The following is a 13,754-nucleotide window of genomic DNA, read 5'->3' on the forward strand; positions in this document are numbered from 1 at the left end:
ACGAGGGTGCAAAACAGCATACGATCTCGAGAGTATCAACTGCCGCGATCAAGGCTAATAAATACCTCGGGCGAAGCAAATCTCGTACCGATAGCAGTTCTAGGCACGGGCGAGGTGCGAGGCGTAGTATCTTCCGACGCTGGGTGAGTGCCAGCGTCTGGTTTAAATGTCCAAATGTCTGTGATGAGGGAATTGACAGCAACTGGCGGACGTCGGGAGCGGAGGCCCCGCCCAGCTGTCAACTCGCTCGTGACAAACTGTTGTTGCGTGCGGACGTACTGCGTTTTGCTCTCGCGTTTAATATAGGTGTACGGAGTGTTTTAGCCCCTAATCATGCCTCCAAAGAAAGTCAGTGCAAGCAGCAAAGCTGCTACAACTGAAAGCCTGGGTTACATTTATGTTTATGTTATTTGTGTCTTTGCCAATTTGCTTAGCATTTTCTGAGATATACATTGCTTTTTATGTGTTGGTCAGCATTTTAATGTGCAATTTCATGCATACAATAATGTATAAAATACTAAAAAGGTAAACATTCAGGGTGTTGGATCGCTTTTCGATCAGGGTTCTGGAACGGATTATGGTCGAGAACCGAGGTTCCATTGTACTTTCATTGCATTGTATTTGTCTCATGGTATTAGTATGTTTTAGATTTATCTTACAAGTGGCAAGCAAGTAAAACAGAAAATAAAACATTGTATCGTCTTTAGTGTTGGTACCAGTGATTCCTCTAAATTTGGCTGACAACATGAGGACGGTGAGTAGGCCACCACAAGAAACAAATGAAACAACTTTAAATGTATTTTTATTCAGATACCATGACATCATATTTTTAAAATACATGTTTTAGTCTCATCATATTGTGTTTCAGGTGAAATCCCAGAAAAGCAGAAGTCTGCTTTTGGACACAAAAAAGAGACAAAACAAAAATTTGCCTCAACATGATGGTGGGGAAATCTCTGTGCCTGTTTATGTTACTGTAAGCAAGCAAGTGAATTCCCGCACTTGCATCTCACTTTCACAGTAGCTCATTGCAGACAAAGAGCCAGAGCATACAATTCCAGGTGGGAATTGACTTTCTGAGGATTGGCCGGAAGATGAGAGTGGGGGAGACAAGACGATTAACAGACTGTCTGCTTTCTGTCCCTCCTGTGTGTGTGTGTGTGTGTGTGTGTGTGTGTGTGTGTGTGTGTGTGTGTGTGTGTGTGTGTGTGTGTGTGTGTGTGTGTGTGTGTGTGTGTGTGTGTGTGTGTGTGTGTGTGTGTGTGTGTGTGCATGGGTGTGTTGTTGAAAGGGCTGTGCTGCTCACCACTGTTTTGTCTACGGGGCAGAAATTGTACTACAAAACACTATAATCGGCATTCCATCATTTTCATGCGGACAACATCTTAAGATCAGTAAAATGGTGGGACTTTGAATCATGTTTGTAATCTGAAGCAATGATTAATCGTGATAATGTTTAAAGAGAAGAAAATAAGGAGGATGACGACAGCTCCTCCACTGAACAAGTCATCCAGAAAAACATGGGGATTCCTGGATTCCTTTTTTTTGTTTTCTTGCTCTACAGTGAGACCTCTGCTTACGAACACCTTACCTTACGAACCTTTCGGTTTACGAACGTCAAATTTATGAAAATTAAACCTTGGAATGCGCACTACTTTTCGCGATACACACCCACCACGACTGGCGGAGTGATCTTTGGATCTGGCGGAGTGATCTTCGGCGGAAGCACACGACCGAACAGCGGTCCAGCCGGCGCATCTTTCCACACCCCCTCTCTCTGAATTCACACGTCGATCACCTCCGAGGAGCTATTTGCAGATAATTTTGCTATTATGTAACCGAAAAAGACAGCACCACAGGCTTGTGTTCAGCCGAAGAAGACACAAAACAAAAAAAATCACCGTCAAGGAGAAGAAGGAGATAATTGAAAAACACGAACGAGGCGTGCGTTTATGTGATTTAGTGGCCCAGTACAGCTAGGCTAAGTCAACCATTGCTACCATTTTCCGCAACCGAGAAGCCATCAAAGGTGCGTCTGTTGCAAAAGGTGTGTCTGTGCTGTCAAAGCAACGGTCTCGGGCAACAGCAACAGGTGTCAATTAAGAGGTTTTTAATCAGCAAAAAATAATGAGGAGTCTCCAAAGAAGCAAAGAGGAGAAGCCACACCAGAGGTTGAGTTACAAACAGTCCTTATGGAAGGTGTCTCTCCTTCCATAAACCATCAACGACCATCAAAAAGGTAAATAACACTTTATTTACAGTACAGTTTATTTCTTTAATTACAGTCCTTATGGAACGTGACTCTCTTTCCAAACAGCAATTCCCTCTGACCTCCGACCTCCAACGCCATTCCATCAAGCCATCAATGACCATCACAAATGTAAATAAAGTGACTTTATTATAGAGTGCAGTGTATTTCTTTCATTACCATACAATAGCACATTTATTATACATAGAATAAGGTATGTTGTGTGTAGTTTTCAGGCTTATTTAGTTCAAGATTATATTTTATGGAAACCTGGGAACGAATTATTCTCATTTTAATGGTTTCCTATGGGAATTTTTTATTTGGGAGACACACTTCGCCTTACACACTCTGTCTGGGAACCAATTAAGTTCGTAAGCCAAGGTCTCACTGTACTTGTTTTTGTTTCTCATTCACTGGTTGATTTTGGTATACCAATCCAATCCGGGGAAATTTATTGAGTTTTTCTGTCTTCAAAAATTATTACGTGTGAGGTCACATTGTCATCGAAAAGAATCATTTGCTATGCACATGTTTTGGTCATTTTTCCCCCCCACAAATTTTTGCATTGCTTTGCTAACGCCATCATAGCCTGTGGTTTTTAATTTATTGAAGGCAGCGCACAGAAACACACAAATTCCTTTTTGGCATCCAACACTAATTGAGCCAAAGATTACAGACAGATCAAAGATTACAGACAGATCAAAAGCGACACACCAATACAGACATCATTTTGCGTTAATCTCATAAAACCACAGTCACAGGAAACAAAACCCACAGAAAGTAAACAGCAAATAATAGTACCATAGATGTTTACTCTTGACAACTATTGTGAGCATGCCACAATATGTGCTGCATATGCCACCGTCGCTCAACTGATTTCCAGCCAATGTTAGAGGAACATGCTGACACACAGAAGCTGACAGAAAATAACCAAACATCCAGCTGAGAGATGACCAAATGCATTAGCATTTTCATGGCTCACTCATTTGTACGTTAACCAGCTGCCACTACTGTAGGCAAAAAGATCAGTTTTAAAGGAAAATATAGGATATGATAAATGCTGCCCAAGTATCAGGAGCACAAATCACACACAAAAACATACCAAAAAAGACATAAAAGCAGTCAAGTGCTTGGGGCTTCAGCTTGGGGAAAGACAAGCTCGATTGCTGTGCTCTGTGAAGAAGTTGATTGCTGCGTGGAACTCATTGCCAGTTGGGACCACACGACAGGACACTGGATTTGGACCTTGCTAAGGTGGCTAGGCTACCTGAGGAGGACGTCAAGAGGGGTGAGGCCTAGAGACTCTTGGAAAAGAACTCCGTCTTCAGTTTTACCTCAGAAGAGACTTTATTTTGATTTAAGTATTGGAAGAGACACTATTCAAACCTTTGTTGCTTGTGAATCCCCCCTGAGACCTTTGATTAAAACCTTTGTTTGTATCCAAACCTGTCGTCCATTGCACTTCTTGTCCTGTCCCGCTGCGAGCCAGCCTCTCATGATATCACAGAATACAAACAGAAAGTGAGTGGGGGGTGGGAGTGGGTTAGTGCATCACAATACTTCTCCATCAAGATTGTGCACTCTACTCAAAACAGCAACACACATTAAATCTAGCTCTTCTTTTGTCCTTACAACACTAGAAATGAGATGCATATCAAACAAAGTGCTGTTTAACAAACAAGTGAAGTAGCAAATCTTCACCATCATCAGAATCAGAATACCTTTATTCGTCCCACAATGGGGAAATTTGCAGTCCACAGCAGCAATTGAAAAGGGATGGGGTTGGGGTCGGGGTGAAAGGATAGAAAACAAGATATTCTAAGCATAAAAAAATAAAAATGTCAACTGTATACTGTGCAAATGTAAATGTGCAAAACATTTAAAACATGCAAAAAAACATAATTGGAATATCGATTTTGTGTGAATTAAAAATAAAGAAACAAACAAATACACAAATAAATAAATACACCAATGCCCCAAGATATACTGTACCACAAAGCTCTTTTTTGAATCATTTAAGACAGACTTCATCTTTAATCAAGTTACATATTATAGTGGTTTGGCATGCACAGATATATCAGATTTACCCCCATGAATCTTTCTTTTTTGATTTGAGGTTAGGCGCCTACTGATGTTCTTCATATTAACCCCATCAATTCTACACAGATTTTAGCGATTTGCGGCATGTCCCTATCCAAATAAATAGAGGGGACCCACTGTCCCTAAATTCTTTACCTAAATCCCATTTGGTTGCAGCCAAAAATATTGCGACATGAGGAAAAAAAACATACAACTAACACATCTGCATGAAACAAATGATTAGTTTTTCAATCGCTGTAAAATAAATACTGCTGGACATTTGGTCATGTTACACAACCTACTCACATGACCACATGAAAAAAAATAATCTACACACAGGAAACATGAACAAAACATGACGTTCAGCTACAGGCAGACGTCATTCTTTTAATGTAACTTGCTTTTCAGAATGAGACAGTGTAGGGCAGTGGTGTCCAAAGTCGGTCGTCAAGTGCGACTGTCCTGCCTGTTTCCAGCTCTCCCAGGAGCAACGCACCGGATTCAAATCATGAGGACTGTTTTCATGCTGCTTCAGAGCTGGCTGATGAGCTGATGATGAATCAGGTGTGTTGCAGCCGGGTCAGATGGGAAACAGGCAGGACAGTGGCCCTGCAGGCCTGTAGATTTCTGTCATGTCTGGCGTTGGGTATCCCTGCTGACCTACTGAGAAACTACTGAGTGGGGGAAAGGTGAGAGAAAGACATCATCGGGAATGAGCAAACAGGTGGTGAGGATGAGAATGAATATAAGGAATACAAGGTTTAAAACACATCGAAGCAGAGGCTGACTGAGGGGCTCAGATTCACTTATAGTGGACAATCAAAAGACAGTTCCGCAGCCTAAATAAACATTTGGGAAATGTGAACAAAAGAGTGCCAATGTGACTGACTTTCAATGGGCAAAACAGGACATCCCTTGCGACCAAGCAATCACATCTTATCAGTCCCAGAGGGAATCATATTAAATACAATACAATGCATATTGATTTATATAGCGCTTTAACAACAGCTGAAGCTGGAACAAATGGAAATATTTGAGGCAACAGTTAAGTATTTTCTGGAACTCTAAAAGCAATGATACTATGGTGATGGCACTCAGAGGACAATGCTAAAAAACAAATAATACAGAATTGGGCAGCAGTTTGTCCTCTACAAGGACTGAAACCCATATCTGACCAGGTGCCGAGGTTTGGGGAGTGCTTGTTGGGGGGCGCTTGCAGATGGCCCAAATGTTGTTTTTGCTTTCCTTTGGATTTACAAAGAGTTGCGAAGCTTTTAATCAGACATTAACCAACACTTTTAATTGTTGCAAACAGGTTTTTCTTATCACCAGGAAATTTTTAACATTTCCCAAATTTTATTGTAAAAAGAACAAACTGTTTACAACTGTTAAAACTGATGGGATAACCTTGTTTAGACCGTTTTCGACCTTGAAAGAACCTTGATAGATAATTAACATACTCACATGCACACACACTTGCAGACCTGCGATACTGAGTGAAATATGCCATTCTGACTTTTCTGATCACACTCTGTTATCTGGCTCTCTGTGAGGTAAATATATACGGTATAATAGAGTGGAAACTTAATTCCTCCTCGAGGGATTATTATAAAACGATCCGTTGGCAAGGCTCTTGCAGAGCCAAATCCCGAACTCCGACACTGTTCAATGTATTCCTGAAGGAATAATAATAATAATAATAATAATAATAATAATAATAATAATAATAATAATAATAATAATAATAATAATAATACATTTCATTTATAAGCGCCTTTCAAAACTCTCAAGGACACTTTACAGTCAAGGGATATTTTTTCTGCGGGTGAAAAAAACTAAATAACTAATAATATGACAACACAAATTTGAATAAATTATTCAGTTGTAAATTGTGTGTGACAGCAATATAATTTATCATGCTTTTAACAAAGGGATGTGATGACCAAATGGGTAGAACACGATATATGCATCTCAATTGTTTCAGGGTATGCAGATATAGTTGGCTATTTTCACCGATGCATTTTGGTTCTCTCGAATTATTATTTTATCTTAAAAACATCGTTTTTTAGGCTGTCACACTGTCATATTTTGGTTGATCTTTATAGCTTATATTGATGTGGTGGCATATTTATTTGTATGTACGTATCTGTAAATGAAAATAAATAAATAAAGAGACTTTCAAACCAGGTGTTTAATTACAAATGGAGCAGGTGTGCAGAAGTAGCAACAGATCATTTTCAGTAATTGTCAATGGCATTTTAGCAAGATACACAATGTCCATGTGCACTGAAATAAAGACATCGATCCAACATATGCCAGAGCCGATTCAATATTTCTCAATTTTTTTATGGAAAGAACAGTTTAAAGACAACTTTGCTGCTCTTACCTTGGTGGGAATGCGTGCAGTCAAGAGGTATACTCGATGGGACGCAAGAGCCTGAGAGAAAGAATAGAGTGGAAAATGATGAGTGTTTTCCTGTAAATATCTGCTCTTTAAGCGGTAAATACACAGTGTGAGCTGCACTTAAAAGGAAGTGCGACAGATGACAAACAACCTCTTCTGCTGACTCATCAGGATAAAAATGCACGAGACTGAGAAAACATGCCTGAAGATAAAAAAAACAATGTTCATATTGAAATTCTCTGCTCCTGTGCTTTACCAACATTGGAATGTTACTTTATAAATGAATTTCTTTGTTGTTTCTTGAACAAACTGAGCGTATGCAGAACGAGCCTGTCAGACCAGAAAACACAAGGATGAGCAAACACACATGAAACACATGCACTTAACATTCCTTTGCAGAAAATCCGCCTTGAAAGGTCATTGTACGTTATTGAGATGCTGACAGAGCGTGACATTGTTACAAGGATTTGAACATCTATATACTCTCTTTGTCCCACAATTGTGTATATCGTAATCACGAGTGGCATTTTGATCTTAAAACCTGCGACCATAACGGATGATGAACTTTGAAACAATTCCAATCAAAACAATCAGATAAAGCATGTGGTTTTAGGTGTTAGAATCCTAATTTTATTTGCCAATGGCTCAATATACGGTCAGCAAAAGATTTCCTTTTCAAAGCAAATACAGAATCTGCATACCCCAAACAGATCTTTAAATAAATTACAGAGCCATATAATAGAAATGCTTGTTCGTTAAAATGAAATTTTACCTTGATGCAAACACAAAATTGTTCTCATTGGTCTTGCTTTGGTTTTGGTGTTTGATCCTGGCTCACTGAGCGAAATAATAAACTGATCAAGGTCAATGAAACATCCTGAACCCCAATAAAGAGACACCACGCATGAACGTCTTGCCTGACAATGTCTGAGTTTTTGCTTCCCTGAACATCTCATTATGATGGTCGACAGTTCGACCCAAATCACTCCAGAAATTCTGGAAGGAAAGCAAATGTATCATCTGGAACCTTTTCGGCATACGCAGGAAATATTTCACTACAAACCAACCCCCTCTTCTTGAAAAAAATTAAATTAATGTAAATGATATTTGTGAATTTGAAAAAGATGGCATGTTTTGAATAAAAGCATGGATATTATCTTTTTTTCTTTTATAAATGAGTTTGCTTCAATTCATGTGAAACCTGTTACTACCTGGCGCAGAATGAATATCAGTACTTCCATCCACTGGCCGCTGATAAAGCAGATGGAGTTTCCTTTGAGAAGAATATTAGTCTGTTGAGTGTTCTGTCAGAACGTTGCGTGTGTTTTGTTTCCAAAGATAAGGAACAATCACAATCATTCATCAGCATACCAGTCAGACGAAGCAGGGGGCGGGGAGGTCTTTGTATGAAACATTGCCTTTATGCTGCGTATGGTTTCTTGGTAAATTTCTTTACTACATAACATCGAGAAGTTTGAGACATAGCTGCAAGAAAATTATCGAGAGGTGTGTATAATACGAATTTACAGCGCTAACCAAATACAAGCAGAGTAGAAGCTTTCTCATTCTCCAGGTTAGAAACAATGGCGGAGACAGTCTGGAAATAAGTCAAAGGAAGTAATAACGGCAACAAAGGCTGAGGAAATAAAGAAAAGAAAAGAAAAGATGGGGAAGGAGAGGAACCTCTCTGATGTTGGCAGCACAGCATAGAGTTCCCTCTGGAAAAAATACTGGACACTTGTAAATGTGGGTTGTTGCAATATATCAAAATGCATTTCTTGATTCTGCATTATGTACAGTTTTTTTCTCTTATGGAACGGTTTTGCACATTTACATTTGCACAGTATACAGTTGACATTTTAATTTTGTTATGCTTAGAATATCTTGTTTTCTATCCTTTCACCCCACCCCAACCCCATCCCTTTTCAATTGCTGCTGTGGACTGCAAATTTCCCCATTGTGGGACGAATAAAGGTATTCTGATTCTGATTCTGAGTATGCAGATAGCATCAGTCAACACCAAAAACACACTTTTGTACAGCAATCTTTGCGAGGAATTGTTGCTAGAACATACCCCAAAACCTAACCACAAAAACTAAATGCCGAACTTCAAACCTTAACTGGAACAACAACCTCCTAATAAACCACATTTTCTATAAGAGTTACAGTTCAGTTTAGAAAAGTGCAGGTCAGAATTGTGAATCCACGTGGATTTTTAGGGAAGAATGTGTGGGCTAGCTGGCAACGCAATGAGTCTCATATCATAGTTGAACAACTGTGTAGCTTGATAAAAAGGAACAAGATATGGTACGCTGCAATGCGGCGACATTAACTGTGAACAACTCTCATTTCCTTAAGCGCTTTGTTCCAGCTTGAGCTGTTATGAAAGTGCTATGTAAATCACTATGTATGGGATTGTATTGTATCTCCAACATAACCTGCACGACTTGCGATATCCATTGTAGAGATGAATCGACAATTCTGTCTACCCAACCACAGACAGCAACATTTCAAAAAAAAAAACATACAGTAGCAGCAGTAATTAGAGATCAAATGATCATTGAGAATCTTACAACTAGTAGTGGTACTGTTGATTCTGTCACACTATTAAATTATCTCTCTTGGGTTTCAGGTTTGACATAAGGTGTCATGCTCATAATCAACTAAACCATGTGTTTGCATATGTTAGTTGACACACTGTACAGTTGTCATTTTGCTCCAATCAATATGGCTACGACCTACAAACCTCATTCAATTGCAGCCAATGAGAGCAACATTTAATTTCACAAAAAAATACAAATGCTGAGTACCATAGTCCACCGCCGCATATTTTTCATAAAATTCATCCACTATCTGAAAGATTTCTTTTCCATAATGCTATGAAGCCATTTTTGATTTTATTGCAAAAAAGAGAAAACAAACATTACATTCCTAGACACGCAAATTTCATAATTTATCCTGCTAAAACGATTCATTGGCTAAATCATGTTCAATAAAAGACAATGCATGGAGTAATTTCATTTTATGACAAAAAAAAGCATCTTCAATATCTCAGTATATTTTATGAACACAGTCACACAGAAATCAGGTAACTTGGATGAGATGACAAAAACAAACAAATAACTCATGAATCATTACCGTGGCACTATTTACAAATTGCATTGAAGGCTGCTTGAGCGACGATGACCTTGACTTATAGGAACATTAAATTCAACGATGCTGGGAGGGGCTTTAATGTGCCGTTATTCCATTACTTGGTAATAGATCCCTTGGGATAGATTACTTGGGGATTGTGAGCTTTGAATATGCTAAACCTTGCAATAAAAACAGAGATGTCACATTGCTAATGACGAAGACTAAAAAAAAACATTTCTGGTTATGTCAAGGTGGCACCTAAATAGCATGAGAATTTCGCCACACGCTGACACGAATCTTTGTATTTTGACCAGAATTTCAGAGTGATTCGAGGATGTCATCATACGGGCTGTAGCCACATGACACAACATAAATATATCTGACGTGCTAAAAACATACTCTTTACTAGGTGTATTGAATGTTATTTTTGTTGAGAATAGATTATAGTCTCGATTATTCAATAGAAAATCAAATAATGAGATGAAAGGTACTTTTTTATTTGATATTCCAAGGTGTATTTAATATATGTATATTAAGACCCTCATTTGCAATGAGTGAAAAAAAATTTGAGCTGAGATGATACACATTGATCACATATTAAGGAAATGTGAACCAAACGGCTTTAAATTAGTCAAAAAAATAATCCATTATTTCAACTGCCCATTATTTCATGGAACATAAAATATCGGTGTTCTCTCTTGACTTAAGTGATGCATCACACTGTAATATAGGGTGGAATACAGAAACTCCTCCAGAACAAATAGCACGTGGGACAAAAAAATTGCCTTTTAACCCTTGCTTAGAGCTGCAGTCATGGACAAACACACACCCATAAAAAGTCTTACTTGGACCATGAACAAGACATTGTGCAGGTAATTCTATGAATGAAGAACACGATTTTACATCCTCTGGCACAATGACAAACTTCCTAGCAACTTTCCGTCTTATTTTTGTTTGCCTGGTCAAACTACAATTGCAGCAAACACATGCACGAGATCACACAGTCTTTCTCATAATATTTGGTGATCAAAAGATACTGGTGGCAGGATAAATGCTAATGGAGCCCTGGCTTCAGCGAACGCCACAAAATATACCATACAAAAAATACAAGAATGAATCATTAATTATATCGAAACCAGAAACTATCCATCCATCATTTTTTTTAATCTGCTTATTCACACAAGGGGCAGTAGGCAGGGGACACTCTGAACTGAACTGCTACAACCATTCGTACTCACATGCATACCAAAGGATAATTTAGAGTGTTCCATTCACGCGCCATGGATGTTTTTGGAAAGGGGGCGGAAACTGGAGTACCTAGAGAAAATCCACACAGGCATGGGGAGAACAATCAAATTCCACACAGGAAGGCTGCAGCTGGAATTGAACCCTCCCCACATCTGTACTGTAAGGTGGAGGTGCTAACCAGTCGATCACCATGTCACCCCACTAAACTATTAATTCTTAAAAAAATGTTAACATAAAACAATTGTGAAGAAATTACGAATCAATACTAGTACAAATAGTAGCAATTTTAACAGCTATTTTATATAATGTGTGACTCTTTTTAAAAGAAAACCTGGCAACCCTGGCCACCAGTACAGAGTGCTAAGGCCACCTCATTAAGCAAGCAGCATGGTTTCCATGATTACTTGTGGATTTAGGAGATTATACTTGGAAGTAAATCCGGTAAAAGAAGAATGGTAAATGGCGACTTCAAAAACGATAACACTGTACGACCATTCATACATTCTATTTTTGTAATCAGCAAAACTGAGTTTAATTGAAAAACTGCCTTCTTTGCAAAATGGTCACCATTCAGGGTACTAGCCTAATCGAGGCTTCAGTGCTTTTGTCAAGGACAGTTTGACATGTTAATAGATTGAGCTGGGGGTTCCAGCCACCTACCAATTGGTTCACTTCTCACACTCAGGTCGTGTTTTACGGATTAACACTCTTATCTCAACCTCCATTACCCTGCCATCTTTAAAGGAGGTAGGTCTGTCAAGACAGAGGGCTAATAAGACACAAGTCCATGCAGCACACGGCAGGAAATTGCGAGTAGCATTATATGCATTTGATATACAACTGTAAATGAAGAGCAGAAATAACAGCATTCAAGTAATTATTTATCAATCGACACCACACCAGTGATAGATGGACTTTGTTCATGGCAGTAAATCTATAATTTATGGCTAGTAAATTGGACCTTGGCTGAAAGAGTGGTGAGTCATCATGGGTGATTCATCCTTGGAAATGCCAAAGTATGTTTTCACATTTTCAACAGAATCGTAGGCTGGGACAAAAACCCTGTCACTGAGTTCAAGAGGGGTTGGAAGGAGATTGTAACACAGATGCTAGCAAACCGATGCCGCTCTTGTTGTTTCAGCCTGCATAACATCATCGGTTAGGTAAAATAAGACAAACTGCCTGTCTGACTTAAAAGCGCATGTTCACTGCATGCTTTGGTGATGACCAATCACGGCTCGGCAAGCGAATGTCACATGACCAAATTAAAAAATAACACTTTAGTTATAATCAGTCGCCCTGATCAACTGGGATGTGTTTTTCAGGCGATTTATCAAAACAAAATCTATGGTGAAGTTTAATTGCTGGGGGATTTCATATTTGAAAATATTCATAACAAATAAATTTCTCAAATTTTTGAAAACATGAATGTTTTAATATTTGCATAACTCCACATTTGCATTTCATCTTTTATTCTCCCAATTCACAAATTGCGCACATTGTCTCAAACTGACAATCAACAAACACCACCCTGCTCATAGTTTGGAATTCACTGACATGTTTGTCTTCCTTCTGTGTTTATTCCAGAATCCATTTCTGTTTTTTTCCACAGCAACAAGTGCCCATTGTTTATTTGAGAGAGGACAAGCAAAGTAATCACTGGGACATTCTCATGCTGTGTGCCTGTATAAATTAGTTTACTGACAATACTCAAAAGAGATCCACTCTTTGCATTGTTAGACATTTGTTTCTCCATGCCTCTTCTTACATGTTCTGCTAGTTAACACACGGACATTTTTAAACAATGCACAGTTTACATGACTGAGTCGCCACATCTTTCTTTGTGATGTAAAACCCACCGCCTCTCCATTTATTAAAGCACCAATCTAATTTCTTACACACTAACTCGTTCCCTGCCACAGGTTTCCCACTTTGCACATCTGCCGGATCATTTAACGACTGCTGGAAATGTGGAAGTAAAGCTCATCCTTTCTACTAATGTACCTAGATGACTCATTCTGTTTCTAATCATAACAGAATGACTTGGAAAAATATTTGCAAGATTACCTTATTTGTCATTCTTTGCTTATTTTTTTTCTATTTTGTTTTTGAATGGCAATCATCTTAATGCCTCACATATACAGCACACAAGATGGATCAAATCATCATCTCTTAATCCAGTGAAATATGAATAACAATCATAATTAAAAAAAACAAGGGTTGGACAAAACACCCTAGATTGCTTAGATTGCCACGAATTAAAATTTTGGGGTAATCGTATCCTCCAAACGGTGTGAAGACCTTTTCTGTTCCAACATGACTATAAGAAAAGCGAATCAAAAAGTAAGTGGAATAATTTTGATTGACCACTTCAACCGACTTATTGTAGCTTTACCACAACGCCCAAGAAGCAAACTGGTGAATGGTTAATAATCCACCAGGAATGCATTATTTATGCAGTCACTGGATGTACTCCACGCCGGCAATCAGATAATGGTCCAGGCCACTGTTATTATGCTATTTGTCTCATAGTCCAGACTAAATCAATGCATTTTTAAATGAGCCTAATGTAAGTCTGAAATAAATGCTTATTAATGCTTATTAATGCTTATTAAATAAATGCTTAATAAAAACGTAAAT

At 38.6% G+C, this 13,754-nt stretch overlaps 1 protein-coding gene across 5 annotated transcripts in view; it reads right to left on the reverse strand.

Annotated features, from left to right (window-relative positions):
• LOC148896577 (F-actin-uncapping protein LRRC16A-like) overlaps positions 1 to 13,754 on the reverse strand; it is an 86,760-nt gene that overhangs the window by 54,524 nt on the left and 18,482 nt on the right. For 3 of the 5 annotated variants that reach the window (XM_088999159.1, XM_088999160.1, XM_088999161.1), the window contains exon 3: positions 6,714 to 6,764. In XM_088999159.1, coding sequence (XP_088855285.1) covers positions 6,714 to 6,764 — 51 coding nt within the window. Of the gene's footprint in view, positions 1 to 3,350; positions 3,741 to 6,713; positions 6,765 to 13,754 lie in introns of those variants that run through there. The other 2 variants (XM_088999163.1, XM_088999162.1) reach the window with 2 other exon arrangements.

Source organism: Hippocampus bargibanti, linkage group LG06, assembly GCF_051943395.1.
Source record: "Hippocampus bargibanti isolate YZ-2025 linkage group LG06, ASM5194339v1, whole genome shotgun sequence".
NCBI classification, from domain to species: Eukaryota; Metazoa; Chordata; class Actinopteri; order Syngnathiformes; family Syngnathidae; genus Hippocampus; species Hippocampus bargibanti.